Below are 20,278 nucleotides of genomic sequence, written 5' to 3'. Positions count from 1 at the left end.
GTTGTATAAGCAATGCTCGCAATGCAGAAATCGTTGCCATCCTGTCCATGTAAATTAACTTCTTTTTTCGCAGAGTCCAAGTCGACATTACTGCCTACTATTTTTACCACTTTCATTTAGCTATTACAATTTTTCACAATTGTATGAGCGGTGGAAAAAAAAAAGAAAAAAGCAGAAAAACTGCCATCACAGCGAGGCACTCTAAAGTGGCTGCGCAAGTCCAAAGCCCTGGTCCACGTATTGGCTGTCAAGTTGGACTTCTCTGCATGACAGCTAACAACGTGGCGCTCTAAAGCTGTCACGTCAGCCCAAAGTAAATCTTAAGAAAAAAAAATCCCCCCTCCTCACTGCTTTTTCTTTCTCAGTATGATAAGTGCGTACTCGTGGCTGACAACGAGGCACTCTAAAGTGGCCAGCATACTATCAAAGGTGTTTTTTTTTCAGGGCGTGAGCATAGCTAGCTAGTTAACTTCACACTGCAATTGCCTCAGATAAGATGAGAATGAAGGCGCTCAAGTTCTTATGCAGCGGGGGAGGGGAGACTCGCGCTGACATCCATTTATGCCGCACCCAAAAAAGTGAATCAGTGAATCAGTGAAAAACTGTTTTACGATCATCTCCAAAATCATGGGTTTAAAAAAAAAGTTCCTCAAATGAAACTGTTAAGGCGTCATAGGCAGGGATCTATAAAGGGTTTTTGTGATCGAGAAAATGATAGCAGTCTAGCAGTGCTTGCAAACAGTGCGGATGGAAACCAAATGAGGCACAAGCAGGATATTTGAGCTAAATGTACACACAGATACACACAGTGTTTAATAAGACATGTTGTGCTTCGTCATTAAAATGTAATTCAGAGGCGACGGCGCTCGCTCGGTTAAAGTCTTTGTGTACGTTTTGTTCTCGGTCAAATGTTTGGCAGAAAAAGTCGGCACGATGAGCTGCTCGTAAGGCTGCTTTCCGGTCTTACATTAGAACTTTTCTAGAGTTTATTTTTAAAGGGGTAACAACAGTTGTGCTTACTCGGGTCTTGGGACGCCTTAATAATATGAAGTGTTAATGCAGGCAGGGCCTGTTGTCTTTGGGGGAGCTTGGTGCTTTTGTGATGCTGATTGTCAAAATGTTCACATCAGATTGCACAAATCAACATTTCTAGAGAGGAGTCTTTGTTACATTATAAATACGCTGTAGTATATTTGGCCTATGTTTGGTGCCTGTGCTGCCGCCTAATAACATATAGTTACAAAAAAAATAAGTGTGGGGGCAGGGGCAGGGGTGGTCTGAAATTCTTATACAACAAATTCATCCAAACATGCCTTTGTGCATTGGGAAAAGGAAAAGGAACTTTCCCAAACTAAGCCCACAAAGTGGAATGTTTAGCACCATCCACAATGTCTTGTTTAGGTGAACAGTTAAGATTCATGGACTGCAATCCAACGCATCATTTGTTTTTTTTAAACTACTTTTGTCCGTCAGAGGATCATGTAAACAACACCACTTCGGCTTGAATTAAAACACCAGGTAGCTTTACCATGGCACACGCTTACACACAAACACACACGCACGTCAATAAATTTGAATATGGTAGAAAAGCTCGGGCTAATTCATGAAGTAAAACTCTATATCAGGGATGGGCAAGATAAAACTTTTTTCATCAGTGCTACTGGGGGGGGGAGGGGGGCACATGAGATCACGCACTTCCTAAGCAGATGGATGACAAAAATGCTAGTTTAAAAATGGACAAAATATGTGCATATGTGCAAAATATGTGCTGTAATACATTTCATTTTGAAGAATGCAGTTTTCGATCCTAACCCAACCAATGGGGTGAAAAATTACCATTCAAGGTCAGCAAAACCTGCTTCACAAGAAACCAACATTATGTGCTAATTTTCTATTTTTTTCCACAAAAAAAAAAAAAAAAACAGCTCACTCACTCAAAATTTTAATATCACTGAGGTACAATGTTTATAATTTCAAACCCGCAAAAAATATATACAGTCGACCACTGGCGTATTCACACACTTGTAGATTTTTGTTTTTGCCTATAATTGATCATCACCCCCCCAATCAATGGAAAACATATATTGAATGTTTATAATCATATTAAAACTCATTCAGTACCAACCATTTCTGGACCAAGTCTGAAAAGACGTTTAAAAACGTCTTTGGGAGTGAATGAGATTCATTTGGGTTTGTAAAAAATTAAAAATAAAACAGTTTTCTTAAATTTTTACTACTCGTTGCCCATCCCTGTTCTGTACGATACAGATTCCTTAAAAACACCGGAAACTATTTCTTCTAATGCTTCCTTAATTTCTATACTTAATCTATATTTTGTTTATTTCATTGTTTCTTTACATAATATTAGAATACGGATAAAGATGTAATTGATCCCAATAAGCATTCAAAAGCAGTTTCAGCTTGATTTCCACCATATTCCATTTCACTGAAATGCACGTGCATACAGAGTGGACTCACGTGGTGACGATTATTGCAACTCTACGTTTTAAAACAGGATCAGCTTATACCAGGTGGGATCACCAGGAAGGTCCAGTTTGTGCTTTGGAGGGAGAATTCCCTTCATGGACCTCCAGAACAACATGAGATTGGTCCACGTGGGACACTTTCACTGTTACCGTGTATTCTTGCTGAGGCCCTCCAGACTAGCCTTGAGCGACGTAGGCGAGCAGGGCGACAGGACGGGCGTGGTGGGAGAGGAGGACGAGGACAAGGTGGCGGTGGGCGTCTGCGATGAGGAGGAGGCGGGCGAGGGCGAGCGACTGTTGGGCGAGGGCAGGGAGGACGCGGACGCCGCCGCCCGTAGCTGCTGCTGCTGTTCGCGGAGGAGGCGGTGCTGTCGCAGGGCGGAAGACAGCAGCAGGGCCTCGGCGCTTAGGCCGGCGGCCGACAGGCTGGCCAGCAGTGCCTTGGCCTGGCCGGGCGACGCCCTCAGCGTGGGGCCCTCCGCCCTCCTGCGGCGGATCCCCGACTCAACGCCCGCGGCTCCCTTCAGGTCAGAGGACACGTGATGAGGGGAGCGGGAGTGATGAGAACGGACGGGGGGGAGGGCGATGAGAAAGTCCTACAAAGTAGAGGTTGCCTGCGCACGCATGCTCACAAGGTGCTCACTGCCGGTGGGGGAGGAGGGGCGGTTATCGTGCGTTGGCGAGGCGGGCGGGGGGGTCACGCCACCACGAGGAAGACGACGGGTGAGGAAGAGGAGGAGGGGGGGAACAGAACAAACAGAGGACACATTATTTCAGGCAGACACGAGCATGTGCGACGGGCCCGGTGCCATCGACACATGAAGACCAATACAGGTTTTATTTTGACTTTTAATGATGAGGACCGCATTAAAAAAATCAAAATAATCACACTTGTATCCGGCACAGTCACATGTAATGAAGGTATGAGCCACTAGATGGCAATGTTTGAACACATCATTTTTGTCAAAAGGTAGCGCGACGAATGGTAACAGTGCCAGCCACATTTGGTTTGGTGCGGTACTCGCTCCGATATTGATATAAAACAAATATTGATGTCAAACTAAAATTTAAAATATTTTCAAATGTGAAAAGGCACAATTAAGAAATAAAAAGAGAAGTACCAAAATGCAATATGAAGATAATGTTTATAAATATGGCAAATTAAACAATATGGAGAAAACATACAAGAATGCAAAGGTAAGAATGAAATAAATATTATCTTGAATCTAAATATGAAAAGAATTGTTCAGTTATTCATTCATTCATTCATTATCTGAACTAGATAGAGAGCATGCACTGCACCTCTGCAGACATGCTAACCAGTCCACCAGCATGCTGCCTTCAACTAAAATACCGTTCATTATTTCTTTAGTACACACTGTTCAGTTATGGTAAATTATCTGAATAATATAATGCAGAATAGCTTGTATCTTAGCTAGCTTAGCTTTATTGTATTTCAGCAACATTTCATGTAGCATCCAATATATGATAGTACAGTACAGAATAGTACAAGTCCGACACTAACTATCAAGCCATCAAATTACACTTGCGAACCAGTATGGCAGGTCCTCCAAAGACCACGCAAGCTATTAAAAACCCAATTTTCCACAATATGTCTCCTTAAAGCAAATCCTGAAGGATTATAGAGGGCAACTAAAGTATGATGTGATGCTATAAGCACACTACTTAAAGTGTAAAAGTTATGAATGTTGCTGTTACAATCCGAATTGCATGAGGGCTTTGCAGGGAAGGTAATAGAAGTCACTAAAGCATGTCAAGCAAAGCCACAAGGATTTTTTTTGGTTTGCCTTTATGTGGCGGAGATAAAAAAAAAAGTAATTCATCAATATCACGTGAAATTTTGGTGGTCTCAGATTGAGATGGGATTGGTAAAAATCCCCAGTGGCGTCTCTTCATTTTCTGATTATCCGGGATGATGATGATGATGAGAAGATGAGTGAGCGCTCGCTCTTCATCCTCGCTATTTCCTCTCCTTTATGTCCCGGGCTTCCGCCTGCCGCATTTTACACCCGCCAGCCTCGCCGTGAGCTGAGCGGATTCCCGTACTTGTCTCATGAAAGCCAAATTAATCTCATTATTTCAGCACGACGCCGACTCCCAGCTTGCTGTTTCTCTTTTTGTCTCCATTTGAAAAGACTTGCTAAAAAGAAAGTGCAGGGACACTTTAAGCTAATTGTGGACCTAAACGCCTCTCAACGGTGTTAACCGTGTGACGTCAGCTAAACATTACCAGCTCATTAGAATCTAACAGATGTCCAGTTAATTTTAATGTATGTTTACTATCCGTAACAAAATCCAGGATATCAAAACTCTCTCTTATATTTATATTAAGAATACGTACATTTATTTATCATCCAAGTATTATTGACGTTGTATGCCTATATTATTTTTTAGACCAAATACACGGCTACATCAGTTTGCTAGTTGGCGTTAGCAGCTACTGGCTAACAGCTAGCTGCTAGTGGAAAGTATAGCACTTTTTAATTGCCCATAGGCTATGCTAAGATTTAGGCTATGCTAAGATTTAGGCTACTTCAGTCTATAAAAAAAAACAATGTTCATGTTAATAAAGCACTTTAAACTTGAAGTATGTCTAAATACTTTCTTGATACTTTTCTCTTTCCTTACTGACCACCAAAGTGATCCCCGGGGGCCCAGAGGCTAATATGACATGTTAAATCATGTAAATTAAATCAAAGCATTGTGTTTTTTCATATAGAAAATACATGTGATTCGATGCATTTTAGGGTTTTGGGGAACCAAACACTTAAATACCTTTTGCCCGCATGGTTTTGGCGATCTAAAAGGTAGCAACCGAAATCAGCTATCTGATGGGTGCTTGTCATCTTTGACGTCAACCCCCACCCCTCCCCCCAAAAAAGGAAAAAAAGTTATTTGCATCCTGGTAAATGAGTATAATCACAAAAGCCGAGCGGCAATGATGTGGAAAAATAGGCTGATTACCCGAGCGCCGTCTCGTCAAATCAACAAGCCGGTGGCGGGCCGACTTTGACGGCTAATCAAGATGAAAGGTTCTCACTTGGTGACAACTTAATGGGTTGTCAAAAACATATTGGACATTAAAACAGAATGGCTTCAATGTGTACAATGGTTCACCAGAATTCAGAGCGCAAATGAAAATTAATAAGAGACCTTAAATACATTTTCACCCGGATGCACACACTTGGAATTTTTTTTTTCTTCACGTGTGTTAAGAATAATCATTTGGAAGAATAATAAACAGCAATTCCAAAAGCGCCTTCGACTGTTGCTTCCGATACTTATCACACATCAAAAAGGTTTCTCTGTCTCTGCATCCCAAATGAAAGCACATTTATGATGACAGCAATTATGATGACTACAACACGAAGGAGCGGTTCCATGCAGGTGAAGTCACCACAGCATGCACGCAAACCTGAGAAGGACGAACAGTACCTGTTGCTGGGTCTTCAGGAAGTCCTCCCTCTTGCCACCTTTGAACTTGTCTGTGCTATTCTGCTGTTGCAGCTGCTTCAACTTGGAGGCCGGAGTTGGCGGGACCTTGCACAGGGCGCTGTTCCCTCCCTGGAAAAGACAGAGGGGAAAATTGATAAGTGTCTCTGAAGGAGAGGATTTACCAGAAAACCTTTAGTTTTGATAGTGACCAAGATTTTTTTTAACTTATTTACTCTCAACTAAAGGGAATTGAAACTGTACTTCGGCTTTATCTTGAATTCCGCTTCAATGCAAAATGGCAGTGCTTTTTGCCATCTCTGTAAAGAGGAGAAGCAGGCGCGGTATGAAAGTCGGCAGCGTGTCTGAGTTAATATGAGATGAACTTCACAAGCTGCCACGCCGCATCGCTTTTGCCGCCCAACACAACCGCTTGTAAGCGTTTGGAGAGCGTGTAGGAGCAACGGTGTAGCGCGTGATGCAAAGACAAGCGCGGCCATGACGAAACAACGCGAGAGGACTTTGAAATCCTCCCGCTCTGCCCGTGGGAAATTATATCCCGAATCGCATTCGTGACAGTGGAATATGACAGCCCGGCACTGAGGGGGAGGCTGTACTTACACAGCAACTGGGAATGCTGCTATGGTGTCATGTTGAAGTGGCCCTTAATGAGCTGGATCCAAATACAGTAGTACAGAGGTATTAATTAAAACATATAGGCATTGTTGGGATGTGGCAGTAAAAGTATGGAAGCCCATTTCAGTCCAAAAATGAAATTTGATTTTATGCAACCGCCTGCACACCAAGTCCCAAAATACACAGAAAATATCTCCATCGAAAGTCATCTGAAATTGCCTCTCCTTTCATATTTGATTAAAAGTATGTCAGTTTTGTACATATGCTCAATGCATAAATTGATATTTCAAGTTTTTAGAAAAAGTGAGATAACATTTAAGACAATATTGAACTTCAAATAATTCTACAGTAAACACCCAAATATTTGCAGTTTTGCACTTTTTTCTTGAGTTATAAACTCCCCAATTTGCTTTTTTTGTGCTTGGACTAAGATAATTGCCTTGGGTCCATCTGGAGGCATCTTGGTCTCAAGGCAGTATGTTGACGTGAGTTGAGGATTTTCATTTGGACATAACTACTGTATTGCTTATGGCAACCCCCCTGCGAATATGGAGGTTAGCTGTACACCATATTTAACATTTTGGAGAAATTCTGTGGCAGAAATAGGCTTCCAATGAATGAAAAACATTATTTTAGTGTCACAATCAACCAGTATCATCATTTTCACGACACAACAAAGATGAAAAGAGTTTTGGTAAAGAAGCAAAAAAACGACAATAAAAAAAGAAGTGGGTGGTTCTTTTTCTGTTTTTGTTTTTTATTGTCAGTTGAAAGCATGAGAGGGGTGAGAGACTACAGACAGCCAGCCAACAGCCAATCACAGCGCAAGACAAGTCTGGTGTCTGTCCCGCCCCTTTCCCTTTTCTGAGCCAATGGGGGAGCAGACATCAGAGGAGTGAGAAGTTCTCCGCAAACCCTCAGAGAGGAAATGAGGAAAAGAATGTTTCGAGCGAGGAGGGATGAGGAAAGAACCTGTCTCGATGTTGAGGGCTTGGGTGGGACCGGCGGTTTCTCGCTCGTTTTGGCGTCAACAACCTCGGCACGGGAACCGCCGCTGAACTCCTGTAACGTGTTCTCCAACTCTCGAATGGTCTCCTCCAAACTGTCCAGCCTCTTGTAGGTCGTCTGGCAGAGGTTTTCTCCTGATTTGGACTGTACGGAGGCCGGGTCTGATGTAGAAAGACTTGCATCTGCATCGGGACTCTTACTGTCGGGGCTCGGTTGGAGTTTTAGAACCATGTCCCCCGTTTCTATCCCTCTCCTCAGAGCCATCACCAGGGAGCTCTGCTGACCGGGGGAGGATCTTTTTCTGGGTTTGGGCTGCAGCGGCAATGCCTCCAAAATCGAAAGCAGGAGCCCGTAGGCCTCCTTGAGCGCGGCCTCCTCTCTGAAAAGAAGCAGCAGAGGCCGCTCACTCAACTGCGCCTCCGAGAGCGCCGCGGTGTGCTTGGAGATGGTGCGCGTTTGCAAAATGACTCCCATGGCGCCGCTCAGCTCCTGGGCCTCGAAAGGCGAAAGTGCCCTGATCTCCGACTCGCTCAGGAGCAAAGTCACTTCCTGTTTGACGTCTTCCTCCGGGGAACGCCGCAACTCCGGCTCGCGCTGACGAGGTGAAGCGCTCGGTGTCGCGGAACAACGGGGCGCATCTCGGACGGGACACCGGCTCAACGTGATGTGTGGAACGTAACACAAAGGTCTGCCCTACAAACCAGGAAAGCACTTGAATTCATTTGGGATTGAAACACAGTGACGGCAGACCCAACAGACGGAAGGGAAGGAATGATACGTGAATATTCAACACGTTCTTTGGATTAGCTCTCAAGGAGGTCATTTAAAAAATGAAGTATTTGGTCCATCTGCGTGTACCGAGATGACGTGAATGAGCACGGTCATCTCTGGTTTCACCTGCTGCCAGGTGCAGAGGCACGTACGAAATCCGCTGCTTGAACATGCGGTCGCTGTTGGCGAGCACATCTGTCCAATAACATAACGGGGCTCGCGAGGTTGCCGTGTTCCATCGGGACATAACGGAACAACTTTTACCTCTGACTGGGCAGAACTTTTCTCCTGCTCCGCAGCCGCCTTGTCTCCGGACAGCGTTGGCGGCGTGGATGCCGGACGAGGGTTTTCCGACACCGTCCTCCTTAACTTCACGTGAGGCTTCTGGCTCTCCGCCTCCTCGGAGTCGGACTTCTGAAAGCACCACGGGAAAGCATTTTCAAGCACTTTAGTGACATTTCATTTGGGCTGGATGATTTTAAGGTAGGGCGGCCCGGTAGTCCAGTGGTTAGCACGTCGGCTTCACAGTGCAGAGGTACCGGGTTCGATTCCAGCTCCGGCCTCCCTGTGTGGAGTTTGCATGTTCTCCCTGGGCCTGTGTGGGTTTTCTCCGGGTGCTCCGGTTTCCTCCCACGTTCCAAAAACATGCGTGGCAGGCTGATTGAACACTCTAAATTGTCCCTAGGTGTGAGTGTGAGTGCGAATGGTTGTTTGTTTCTGTGTGCCCTGCGATTGGCTGGCAACCGATTCAGGGTGTCCCCGCCTACTAATAAGCTAGGGGGACAAATTATGCACAAGTGACTTGTTAATGTCTTGTACACAAAGAGTTGGGTCTCGACCCATTGAGCTTAAAATTAAACGAGTAAATCTGTTAGGGCGGCCCGGTGTTCGAGTGGTTAGCGAATCGACCTTAGAGTGCAGAAGTACCGGGTTCGATTCCAGCTGCGGCCTTCCTGTGTGGAGTTTGCATAGTCTCCCCGTGCCTATGTGGGTTTTATTCGGGTACTCCATTTTCCACCCACATTCCCCAAAACATGCCCGGCAAGCTGATTGAACACTCTAAATTGTCCCTAGGTGTGAGTGTGAGTGCGAATGGTTGTTTGTTTCTGTGTACCCTGCGATTGGCTGGCAACCGATTCAGGGTGTCCCCCGCCTACTGCCCGAAGACAGCTGGGATAGGCTCCAGCACCCCCCGCGACCCTAGTGAGGATCAAGTGGCTCGGAAGATGATGAATGATTTTAAGGTACAATGTAGCGGTGATTTTTGTCTTTGTTTTGTTGTTTTCCCCCTCGATATTGTGACCGCCATTTAATATATGATTTTTATTTTTATTTTTATTTTTTTTTTACAAGGTTCTCCTCTCATTTTATACTGCGGCCACATGTGAGAGTTGGTTAATAGAGAGATGTGAGTTACCTTGACGCTCTTCCCGGGAATGAGGGGCTCCCCGCTGCGGGTGATCAAGCCCGGAGAAGAAGGGAAGCTGCGTCTGGGTGGAGGCGGCGGAGGGGACTTGGAGGGTTTCTCTGTGCGGTAGCGGGGCACCGTCAGCTCATCTGTGGAGGGTGCAAAAAAAAACAACAACAATTATACATTTTGACTGGCGTCGTGTCAAAGCGATCTCAAAATAAGCAAAGGCCTGCTTTTCGGATGTTTCAGAAAGAAGATATTATTGCGATAAGAGTTTGGATAAAACGGGTCGCAACTCATTGGCCACAATAAAAAGGACAAGGAGAGCAGTTTGCCCCCAACAATGTCGTTATCGGATTATCTGCACATCAGCATGTCTTCTTTTTTTGTAGTTTCTGTCGGTCTGGATGCTCTGTAGCACAACGCTTCCTCCCACGGGTCAATCTCGCTACAACACATTGGCGATAGTTGGTGCAGATAAGGTGAGTATGTGTAGTGTGCTGTATTGGTCATCTGGAGGACACCATAAACTAGAACAAAATATGAAAGTGATTTTTTTTCCAGTGACGTGTGTGTGGTCACATTTTTAAAATAGGTTACAAATTTGTATGCTTCGACCCAGGTAATCGAATTGGCAACGGTGGCTCGTGCACCTGGCACTTCAAAGCCTGCGTTTAAAATTATTATTCAACAAGAAATTGCTTAGCACGTGGTTTCATTCGAAATGGAAAAAGTTTTCTTTGATCCTGATAAGGTGATAATATATTCGCTCCACTCCTCACCAGATCCTAGTCTGGATCCGCTTTCCTTCTTCTGCAGGGGCTTGTTGTTGACGGTGCGGTGTTCGGGCGTGGCCGTTCCGCTCTGGGGCGCCTGTGAGGACGTTGTACTGGAGGAGGGTTTGATCTGCTTGGCGGCAAAGTCCAGGTCGGGTATGGCCTTCATGAGCTCGGCCTGCGTCTCCTCCAGCAGTCGGTTGATGTCCTGAGCGCTGTACTGGGTCAGGCTGGCCCGCTTCTCCTCCCAGTCCCGCTCGGCAGCCTGCGAAGTCGTTGGTAAAGCCTCTCTGCTCGATGATAAGGGGGAAGAATCAAAAAGTTTCCTACCAGGCGAACCTCGACAGACAACGCCTTATCGGCGGCATTGCGGCGTTCCAGCTCCTCCAGGGCCTTGCCCTTGTGAGGGACGGGCGGATGATTGTCCTTATGCTGTCCTGCCGGGTTCCCATGGTGGCGGCGGGCGAGGCTGGTGTGCGGGCTCCAGTTGGACAGGCTGTTTCCTCCCCCGAGGTCGTTGATGGTGAGGGGCGGGCTGGTGGGGAGGTCAAAATCCGGGAACTTCCTCATATCCTCGTTGTGCTTGGACGATGAGAAGTCCTCGTGTTTCTTCCACACGCCTTCAGTGGCTTGCCTTGGAGGGTGAGTCAAACACATCGCTGTCATCGGAATGTGTGACGCAAAAATGGCGAGACCCTCAGTAGACCTCCACAGAGGCCTCACACCGTGGCGCCGTTAGCGGAACTGAGATGTCAATTGACAGGATTGCTACTGCAAGTGCAGGCTGTTTCTTGAATTGGCAGGAACAAACAAATCGAGCCTGCGCTCGCAAATAGTAATAACATACTGAAATATTCAAAAGTATTATCGTCTGGAGTTAGCGGAAACCGTGTCATGGGTTGTTTCAGTATGTACATTCAATTTTTTAAAAATGCGATCGATATTTCTAGTTTTTGTTTTTCTTAAGGGTCAGTGTTGAATTATTTAGCCGCTTTTTCCCAGGTCTTCAGCTTTCCACCCTTTTTTTTAAGGATTCTGAATGTTCTCGCCGCCGCCGTTGCATACTTGCGCATGGCATTGAGGGTATCCGTGATGGTCTTGCATCGTTTCAGCAGGGCGTCCAGCCTGTGCGGCTCCTCCTTTAGGAACTTGACGGCCTCCACTTCGACCCGGAGCACCACCCGCATCTTGCTCTGAAGGCCGGGGAACTGGTCTGCGGCACAGGCGCAGACTTCAGTTAACTTCCGTCTTTGGCGCGCAGACGTCGACGAGAGTGATTCATCGTTTGACAGACGGCGGGTGGGAGACTTAAAAGGCGAGCGGGCGCCGAAAAGCGTCTGACTCACTCTTGAGCTCGGTGAGCGTCTCGCCCAACTTTCGGAGGACGGCCGTCTTCTCCTCCAGCTCCTGCACGCTCACCAGCTTGTGGTTGACGGACGACTCCTTCTGGATGTCCTCCACCGACTTCTCCAGGTCACTGAGGGGGAGGAAATGCGCAGAAGGATGAACGGCAGCCATCGCTCCGTTGCTCTTTTCAATTAACTCGCTCCATCAGCTGCCACTTTCTGCAGAGGTTTTTGAGGCAAGCTGAACTGGAGCGGCGTGGGCAGGAATTAATAAGTTTGGAAAAGTACTTTGGTGGCTTGCAGGGAACACGGGGGCAAATTTAAATCTAAACTAATGTTTGCAATGTAGTACAGAACTGTAGACTTTGCTCAACTCAATATGGGTTCATAATCCGACGATACATTTTCTACTCTAACGACTGCTAACCTATACTCTGCGCCATATATTGTCGCGCCAACATCCGTCATGGATTTCGCTACCATGATGATTGAGGGCGGAGCTCAGGGTTGTGACTAGGCGAGCGGCTTTGTCTTATGAAAGAAGAGTCAAGAGTGTGGGAAAAGAAGGGAACCTCAACCCTACACACCATCCATTTTTGATATATTATGAAATGAATTTACAGCCCTTCTCTTCTGTGGGCATAAAAAGCAGGATTAAAGAGGCATTCAATAATCCTCCGGAAAAAAATAGCCATCTAATGTTGAACAGTGGAATTACACTCCAAATAAACACGGAACCAACCATGAACAGCACAATTTTTCAATTTATTTGATGCGCAATGAAAAAGAAGACTGGCTGTAGCCGCAGCAACATTTTCTGGGTTCTTTCCAATGAATCCTGTGCAATTTCTTCTTCCTTTTCTGGCTGACAATTTAGATGCAAACGTGATTATATGATCTGATCCTCCTTGCTTTTGGCCTTGGGTAAATTCGGGTATGGCTACTTCACAGGGCATTGCGACGCATATCTGATGTGGAGATCTCAAGGTGGCGCTCAGCTCTGCTTGTGCAGGAGCTTCAATTAGCTGCTAACACCTCACATCTTAATAAGAATCTTAGAGCGCTAAGTCGGGCTTAATTACGCTTGCGGCTTTATCCGAGCGCTGCGATGGCACCGCGTGACTCACTCCCGAACTTGAATTTCCACTTTTTTTTTTTTATAAACCGACAAAAAGTAGCTTTTGCTTCTCATGATTATCAGTGGGTGGGTGTGTTGGTACTGACTGTAGCTGCTGGATGATGAGCTCCTCCTCATTGAGGTACTTGAGCCTCTCCTCCTCCACCAGGAGGCGCTGCCTTTGCAGGGGGTCCTCCTGCTTGCGGAGGGCGTCGGCCACACGTACGTTCAGCTCGGCCTCGGTACGCTTCAGCAGCGTGCGCATGGAGTCCTGGTTCTCGAGCTGTTGAATAACATGCATGAGGAGCGAATTATGCATCATAACTGACATATTATTTAGGGATACACTGTAAAGCAACATTTTATATTTCACATCTTTTTTTTTTAAATACATAAAAATCAAAAACATGAATGAATTTGTGTTTCATGGGTGGATTTAACTGTACAAAAAAAAAAAAAGAATAAATATATCTGGATTTCAAAAGTTCAACCACAGGTATCTCAGTCCCCTCTATTTTTTCAATTTTTGTTTGTTTTTAAATGAAATAAGATACCTTTTAAAAAAAATCTCAATTCACCCCCAAATGTAAAATTATAAATCAATTTTAATAAAGGGATATTTACAAGGGAGTGGTCGACTCGTGAGCACGTCCACCTCACAGTGCAGTGGTACAGGGTTCACTTCCAACTTTGGCCTGCTTGTGTGGAGTTTGCATGGGTTTTCTCCGGGTATTTTGGTTTCCTCCCACATTCCAAAAACATGCATGGCATGTTAATGGAACACTCTAAATTATCCCAAGGTGTGAGTGTGAGATGGTCGTATGTCATGAAAAATCCTGACACAAAAACGATTCGCTAGAATATAGAAAGAAACTAACAGTAAGGAAATTATACATAATGAAAGATCTCACGTGGTGGTGGTGTTTTTTTTTTAAACTGCAAAACACACAACTTGTTTTTCTAGTGCCCATGCCAGCACTTATTTGCATACTCCCACAGGGTGTGGCCGATTCTCAGAGCGTGAAACTCCTCCTCGATGTTATGAATGGAAACTTGTACACAGCCGGCGTGTGTAATACAACTCTGAGATGAAAGCACCTGGTAAGGGAGGAGGATGCATTATGGATGAGCCTCATGTTCCAGGAAGTAAAATAACACCGCTCGCATTGCGGATGACCCCATGTGATCCCTGCTACAAAAGCCGCCACGGGGATACGGAGAAACACAAGGTGACGTGAACATACTTGATCAAATATTCACTCATATTTATGCGTATATTATTTACATAACTGGAGAAGAATCCCCATCGTGCTTTCCGCTTCGGTTGAATAATTCATGAGGCGCATGTCGAAAGCAAGCAGCGGGCCTTCAGTGTGAGGTGACACATAAGGTGGGGAGAGGAAACGCCCTGCCTCTAGATACAGTGGACTTCATGAAAACGAAGGGGATAAAAAAAATTTTAAAACATGAATCAACCAAGGAGGGGAGGAGCTAAGTTTGGGCTGGGGTTTTACCGTAGTGGCCCGAATATAAGACGGCCCTGATTATAAGACGACCCCCTCTTTTTCAAGACTCAAGTTTGAAAAAATACTTTTTGACACCAAATTCATTTTTATACAGAAAAGAATTCCAGTACATCTGAAACAAATGATTATAACAATATATTTGAGAGGAAAAGCATGTTATTTTTACTCATTCAAATCTTAATATCTGAACATTTAAATACGTAAACTAAAGTGCAATCCCATTCATAAATGAATGGCTTCTGGTTTTTGAAATTACACCATAACTTCTCCTCAGCTGCCGGTAAACCTGGCCTATCTTCGACCCACTTTTCTCCAGATTGTCGCTATGTTTCTCCATTTTCTGTTATCTCTTCAATTATTTTCTTCTCTTTTCTTTCTTACTGCTATTTTTTTTGTTTCTTCGTCGTGCTGCCGCTATTTTTATTTTTATTCTTCGTGACACTTTGGCCTGGAGAGTCAAGTTCAGCATTCGCTTCAATGATATCTGGCGCCATCTAGCGTCGTGAATGGGTACAATGTACAGACCCCGAATATAAGACGACCCTCACTTTTTCAGTCTTATTTCAATGCAAAAAACACCGTCTTATATTCGGGCCAATACCGTAACTGAAGTTGCGGAGAGTCCTCATCGCATGTTCATGGACATGCGTTGCATTGTTTTCTTAAGCAAATCATGATTAATGATGATCAAATGATTTTCACTGCACTGTACTTTTCAGTGGGGCTCGATCCCCAAGCAGTGCACCGACTCCAGCGCTGTACAAATGTACCGCACCACCCTGAGAGCTGCCTTCTGAATAATTGACCGTACCTGCGTCTTGCGCAACTGTCCGAGCTGCTTGCGCAGGTCGTTGGCGTTCTGCTGCAGCCCGTGAAGGTGCAGCTGCATCTGCAGGCGGCTGACGTTGTTCAGCGGCGTCGAGTTGGACGGCGGTGGCGGCATCAGGGCCAGCGGGGCCGACGGCGTGTGAGCTGCCAATCAGAGCGGGATGGAGAGGGTAGAGGGGTGGGGTGGGTGGGGTTCACGGTGAGGTCAGATGCAAGTTGATTAATTCAGCGAGTGGCGGTCAGCCTGCGCGGCACGCTACGGTACATATCGACGAAACAAATAAACACATATACACGCGTGCACAGTGTGCACAGCGTGCGAATGAGCATCCCCTTAAACCTGTGATGGCCCACTGGAGATATGTGAGCTCATGCTATTAGTAAACCCATTCAGAGGTGCAATTAGTTGGCCCGGTAGGGACACACAGGGGGGGATAACCATGCTCTAATCTTCAAGACACCGCTGTGGGAGTAAGGCGAGCTCCCAAAATGCACACACATAACACATAGACGTCTCTTGACATTGTCCCATTAAAAGACCAAACAACACTGGGAAAGCCCTTGAAGTACCAAGCAATTATCAGATACGGGAAAAAAAAAGGAAGGACGTGGAAGGGCGGGGGGTCCGCACCACTCTGGAGAGGAAGACAGGAAGCGAGAGAGGGCAAAGGAGTAATGAAATGGCAACTACCTTTCTTCTTTTGCCGTCCTGCTGGAATATAGAAAGATCCAGTTACTCAGATCATACTAAGAGGGAATATTTCCAAATACAATGGTACTGTATTCTCCTCTAGTACATGTCGGGAATTAAAAGAGCTCTGAGCAGATTGGCTTGATAGAACTCTCAGCTGACAGATCAGGTAGTGGTGGTAAAATCGTTTTGTAAAGCGAATACTCACTCGGTCCTTTTATCTTTTTTTTTTTTTTTTTTGCTCGTAATATTATACGAACAGCAACTACCAGAAAACTGTCAATTCTCAGTTCAACTATTTAATGAACACCACAAAGATCAAGACACGGGCGTGAAGCCGGATGCGGAAGAAGGTCTGTCTTCTCCAAAATTATTTCACCTGTTTTTTTTTTTCAATCACGCTGCCTTGGTCAAATAAAAGCGTGTTTACTAGAAGTGCAATCTGGGTTTCTTCCTAAAGGTTATGCGGAACATCATAGTGAAGTTTTGTCATTATTGACTGAGGCTACACTTGGAGGCACCGCTGTCACCTTGAGCTACAACAGAGTTTTTCATTTCAGTTTGTATGTGTCAACTGTCAACAAGCCGTAAAACAAAACTTGTTGGCCATGTCTGAGTTCCCAGCCCCCCCACACGCCCTCGGCCCCCCGACTGTCGAGTACTCACTTCCGGTGGCAGAACCATCGCTGTTGGTGTCAGTCTTGTCGCTGGAAGAGAAAGGTAATGTCCGTGAGAAGTCGGATCCCTGGTCCGGAGGGCAGCCCGCCATCATGCAGAGGCGCAGCAAGCCGCATCTGCGGGATCAACGGCCACACGGCAAGCCCATTACAGTGCTAATTCTAAAAGGTTTGGGTTAACATTCTCAAACCTGTTTTGTTTATGACTTGTTAAAAGGGGCTTTGGAGGCACAAAGGGTTTTAAATTTTGTCAGGCAAGAAGTGACGAGGCTATCGTGTGCTCGAGCGCCTGTCAAGGTGGTGTCTAATTGCCAACGTAAAGGAGCAAATGCAGCCTGGAACGTCTTACGTGCTGTCGCTGTCGGGCGCTCTGGTCAGGACGCTCTGGACCAGGCCGGTCAGACTGGCGATCTGCTTTTCCATGGCCTCCATGCGCTCGAGACGGTGATCCCTGTCACAGAACGAAAGCAGAACCAAAGTGACCAATCTCAAGTCAACTTAAACATCGCAATACTCTGTTCAATTATTTGGACTATATGTCATGGTCATGGATTTTCACATTTTATATGCCGAAAGGTGACACCCTTTTTCAACAATCCAAAATAAAACAAATCCAATGTCATCAAAAATGTATATAATGGGCCGCAAATGGCCCCCAGGCCGAGGTTTTGTCACCGCCACCTCGAAAGCCATCTCATATGCTCCAACTGACCTGCTCGCATCAGCATCCGGTCCGGACAGCGATGACCCAAAGCCGGGCGTGGCCCTGCCTCCCTCCCCGGGTCCAGCTGTGAGACAGAGAGGCTCAGAGCCAGAACCGGGTCTGGATTTGGGACTGTCCATGAACACGGAGGACGTCGAGTCCTTGCGAAAGTTTTGCCTGACGGGCGAAGCCCGGTTGGGCGAGCCCGAGTACGAGTCTCTGTCCCGCAAGTGCATGTCGGGGATCTTCTGCGGGGACGACGGTGGCATGCGGAAGCCCATGCCCAGTGTGGCTGAGTACGTGTCGGAGTATAAGGACCCGCCGGGCTTGTAGAGAGAATCGTCCAGCTCCCCCTGCAGGGCGGCGGCGGAATACGTGCTGAGGGAGCGCACAGACCCGCGGCGGTACAAGCCCGAGGACACGGGGAAACCGAAAGGGTCTCCGATGGTCGCCAGGGATTGCGTGGAGGCAATGCTGAGGCGGCCCTCGTGCATCAAGCTGTAGGGGTCGGCGTAGAGAGACTCATTCTTCATCAGAGCCAAGTTCTTCGCCGAGACCTCCTCGTCGGGCTTGACGTCCCGCCGCTCCAGGATGGCGCTGGGTGAGGGCGAGAGGGCCGCGCTGGCCACGTGGGCGGCCGCCAACGCGGCGTGTTGAGGGTGGCGGGCCTGCTCGTGGGACCCGGCAAAGGAAGGCGGGCGGCCGCCGCTGTAGGAGAGGCGCGAGCGGGACGGCGAGCCCGAGGAGCCCGACGACGAGGGGAGAGTGTTCAGGCGGCGGGTCGGGGAAGAGTCACGGGATGAGTACACCATCTCCCTCTGAAAGCAGGAAGCGGCCCACGTTAGCACGAGGACGCGACTGAGCGACGGTAGTAAACGACAACGTTCAAGACTCTTTCTGTCCATTTTGTGGAGCGTTATAAAGGTGCGCTCAGCTCCCTTTATGGCCATCAGAAGAAAAACAATCATTTATTATTGCATTTCATCCTTAACTCATTGCGCCTTTCTAGCAACAGCGCTCACCGTGTTATTATCAGCAAACAAAGGAGCACAGCTACGCTCCCGAATACATACATCCATATACATTGTTACACATGTACGCTGACGACCCGCGATATTAGGTACACTTAAACACCCGCCCGTCCATTCTTCATTGTCACCCTTCTACTTGCATTGTTGATGGCAAGAAACGGCTAAGCGGGGTTTTGCGTTGAATAATTAAAACCAAAAATCTCGTCTCCCTCAGGCCTTTCTTGATCGTCGCTGATGCGGAAATGTTAAAAAAAAAAAAGAAACACTCGTTTTAACACGGCGGCATTGTCGTCAACAGATGGCCTACTCAAGATGGGAAAGACATTTCCAGGAGGAATACCTGCCGAAATCACCGGTGAAACAACAAAAACAACAACGCGCGGAAAATGCTCATTAGTTCTGCTTTAAAGGCTGCAATTTTTTTTTTTTTTAGGCTGATGAATAAAAAATAACAATCATAATAATAATAATAATTAAATGATGTGAAGGAAAATTGTAAATAGTACTGCGATTTATCCATTTTGTGTTCAGATTGCATTTAATTGAAAGATGTTTGTTGTTTTTTTCTCTTTCTTCTTTCTACATACATTCTTGCTGCTGGAGGCTGTAAATTTCCCCAGTGTGGGACGAATAAAGGATATCTTATCTTATCTTATCTTAAATGTTTTGCCTGAAATGAGAAATGACGCCGTGTAAATGCCGAGAGAGTGAGGACCATTCGGAAATGTCACGGCGATTCCCGTGTTTTGCCGTTCAAATAAGCACCGTAAGCCGAGAACCTCGCCTTCAGCCTTCTCGCACGCTCGCTCACCCGCAGGTCCCCGTTGGCCAGGTGGACGGCGGCCGGGTAGGAGGCGTAGACGGGCTCCTTGCGGTAGATCTTGATGACGCTGCGGTCCTGGATGTCGCGTACGTCCTCCAGCTCGTAGAAGACGTTGCGCGCCTCGTCCTTGATCAGTACGGCCGTGTTGGGCGACTTGAGCATGCCCGCCGTCAGCTTCTGCGGGAACATGTGCACGATGAGGGCGTGCAGCGTGTCCAGGCTGCTCAGCTCGTGGGTGATGTGCACACGCCGCGTCTCGTCGCCGTACTGCAGGAAGAGCACGCCTGGGGAAGAAAAAAAAAAAGAGATCAACAATAAATTCTATTGATCTCCACTGTTATAACACACGCATCCAACCGCCACCTTTTTCAAATTGGACTTCATACTGTAGGCAACATACAAAATATAACAGGGGTCACCAATGCCGTGCCTGCGGGTACCAGGTAAGCCTAAACCTAAAAACAGCTCACCGGTGATGCGACATTGTGATTTTCTAGGAATGTTGGAGAAGTGATCTGTGCGAAATCATGAACATGATCATTGTCTTCACATCAATCGTAACATTGTTCAAGGTGATTTGATTTTGACATTTGTGACCTCGGAAGCCCTGGTTATGCAACACTGTATTCATGCGAGGGAACTGCAAATATGGAAAATGAAAATCAATGACCAATTTAGTGCAATACCGATGATGTTTATAATGTTGAACTTCAAAACCAAAAAAAAAAAAAGTCTTTTTGCATCCTTACGGTGGGATTAATCCCATTTGAATTTTGATTGAACTCGACCTGCGATCTCGTTTCTTCTTGCATTTGACCTTCTACTTTACTTACGAGATGACACTTTTTGCATGACATTGATGGAAACAAATTGAAAAGAACGCACGCACTCGATGTGCTCAAACAGCTCCGTTTGATCTGATATCTCTTGTAAGTGTTTTGACGCCTGACTAACCTGCATATTCATCTTGGTGGAGTGCGGTCCAAACACACACA

The 20,278-nt window shown here is 46.3% G+C and overlaps 2 protein-coding genes across 14 annotated transcripts in view; both read right to left on the bottom strand.

Annotated features, from left to right (window-relative positions):
• Positions 1 to 20,278, bottom strand: part of cntnap1 (contactin associated protein 1) — a 155,683-nt gene that overhangs the window by 91,072 nt on the left and 44,333 nt on the right. The window lies entirely within an intron of this gene.
• Positions 1,442 to 20,278, bottom strand: part of srcin1a (SRC kinase signaling inhibitor 1a) — a 68,951-nt gene continuing 50,114 nt past the window's right edge. For 4 of the 13 annotated variants that reach the window (XM_052048587.1, XM_052048591.1, XM_052048586.1 and 1 more), the window contains 17 exons: positions 20,238 to 20,249; positions 19,272 to 19,567; positions 17,439 to 18,247; positions 17,076 to 17,177; positions 16,716 to 16,843; positions 16,050 to 16,070; positions 15,342 to 15,502; positions 13,112 to 13,287; positions 11,888 to 12,018; positions 11,607 to 11,754; positions 10,872 to 11,175; positions 10,548 to 10,806; positions 9,772 to 9,911; positions 8,619 to 8,768; positions 7,548 to 8,276; positions 5,943 to 6,071; positions 1,442 to 3,007 (listed from right to left, as the gene is read on the bottom strand). In XM_052048587.1, coding sequence (XP_051904547.1) covers positions 2,633 to 3,007; positions 5,943 to 6,071; positions 7,548 to 8,276; positions 8,619 to 8,768; positions 9,772 to 9,911; positions 10,548 to 10,806; positions 10,872 to 11,175; positions 11,607 to 11,754; positions 11,888 to 12,018; positions 13,112 to 13,287; positions 15,342 to 15,502; positions 16,050 to 16,070; positions 16,716 to 16,843; positions 17,076 to 17,177; positions 17,439 to 18,247; positions 19,272 to 19,567; positions 20,238 to 20,249 — 4,070 coding nt within the window. In that variant the 3' untranslated portion in view covers positions 1,442 to 2,632. Of the gene's footprint in view, positions 3,129 to 5,942; positions 6,072 to 7,547; positions 8,277 to 8,618; positions 8,769 to 9,771; positions 9,912 to 10,547; positions 10,807 to 10,871; positions 11,176 to 11,606; positions 11,755 to 11,887; positions 12,019 to 13,111; positions 13,288 to 15,341; positions 15,503 to 16,049; positions 16,071 to 16,715; positions 16,844 to 17,075; positions 17,178 to 17,438; positions 18,248 to 19,271; positions 19,568 to 20,237; positions 20,250 to 20,278 lie in introns of all 13 variants that reach the window. The other 9 variants (XM_052048588.1, XM_052048592.1, XM_052048593.1 and 6 more) reach the window with 9 other exon arrangements.

Source organism: Hippocampus zosterae, chromosome 17 (genome assembly GCF_025434085.1).
Source record: "Hippocampus zosterae strain Florida chromosome 17, ASM2543408v3, whole genome shotgun sequence".
Lineage (NCBI taxonomy): Eukaryota > Metazoa > Chordata > Actinopteri > Syngnathiformes > Syngnathidae > Hippocampus > Hippocampus zosterae.
Note: the sequence above shows the minus strand (reverse complement) of the source record. Positions and strands in the feature narration are given on the sequence as shown.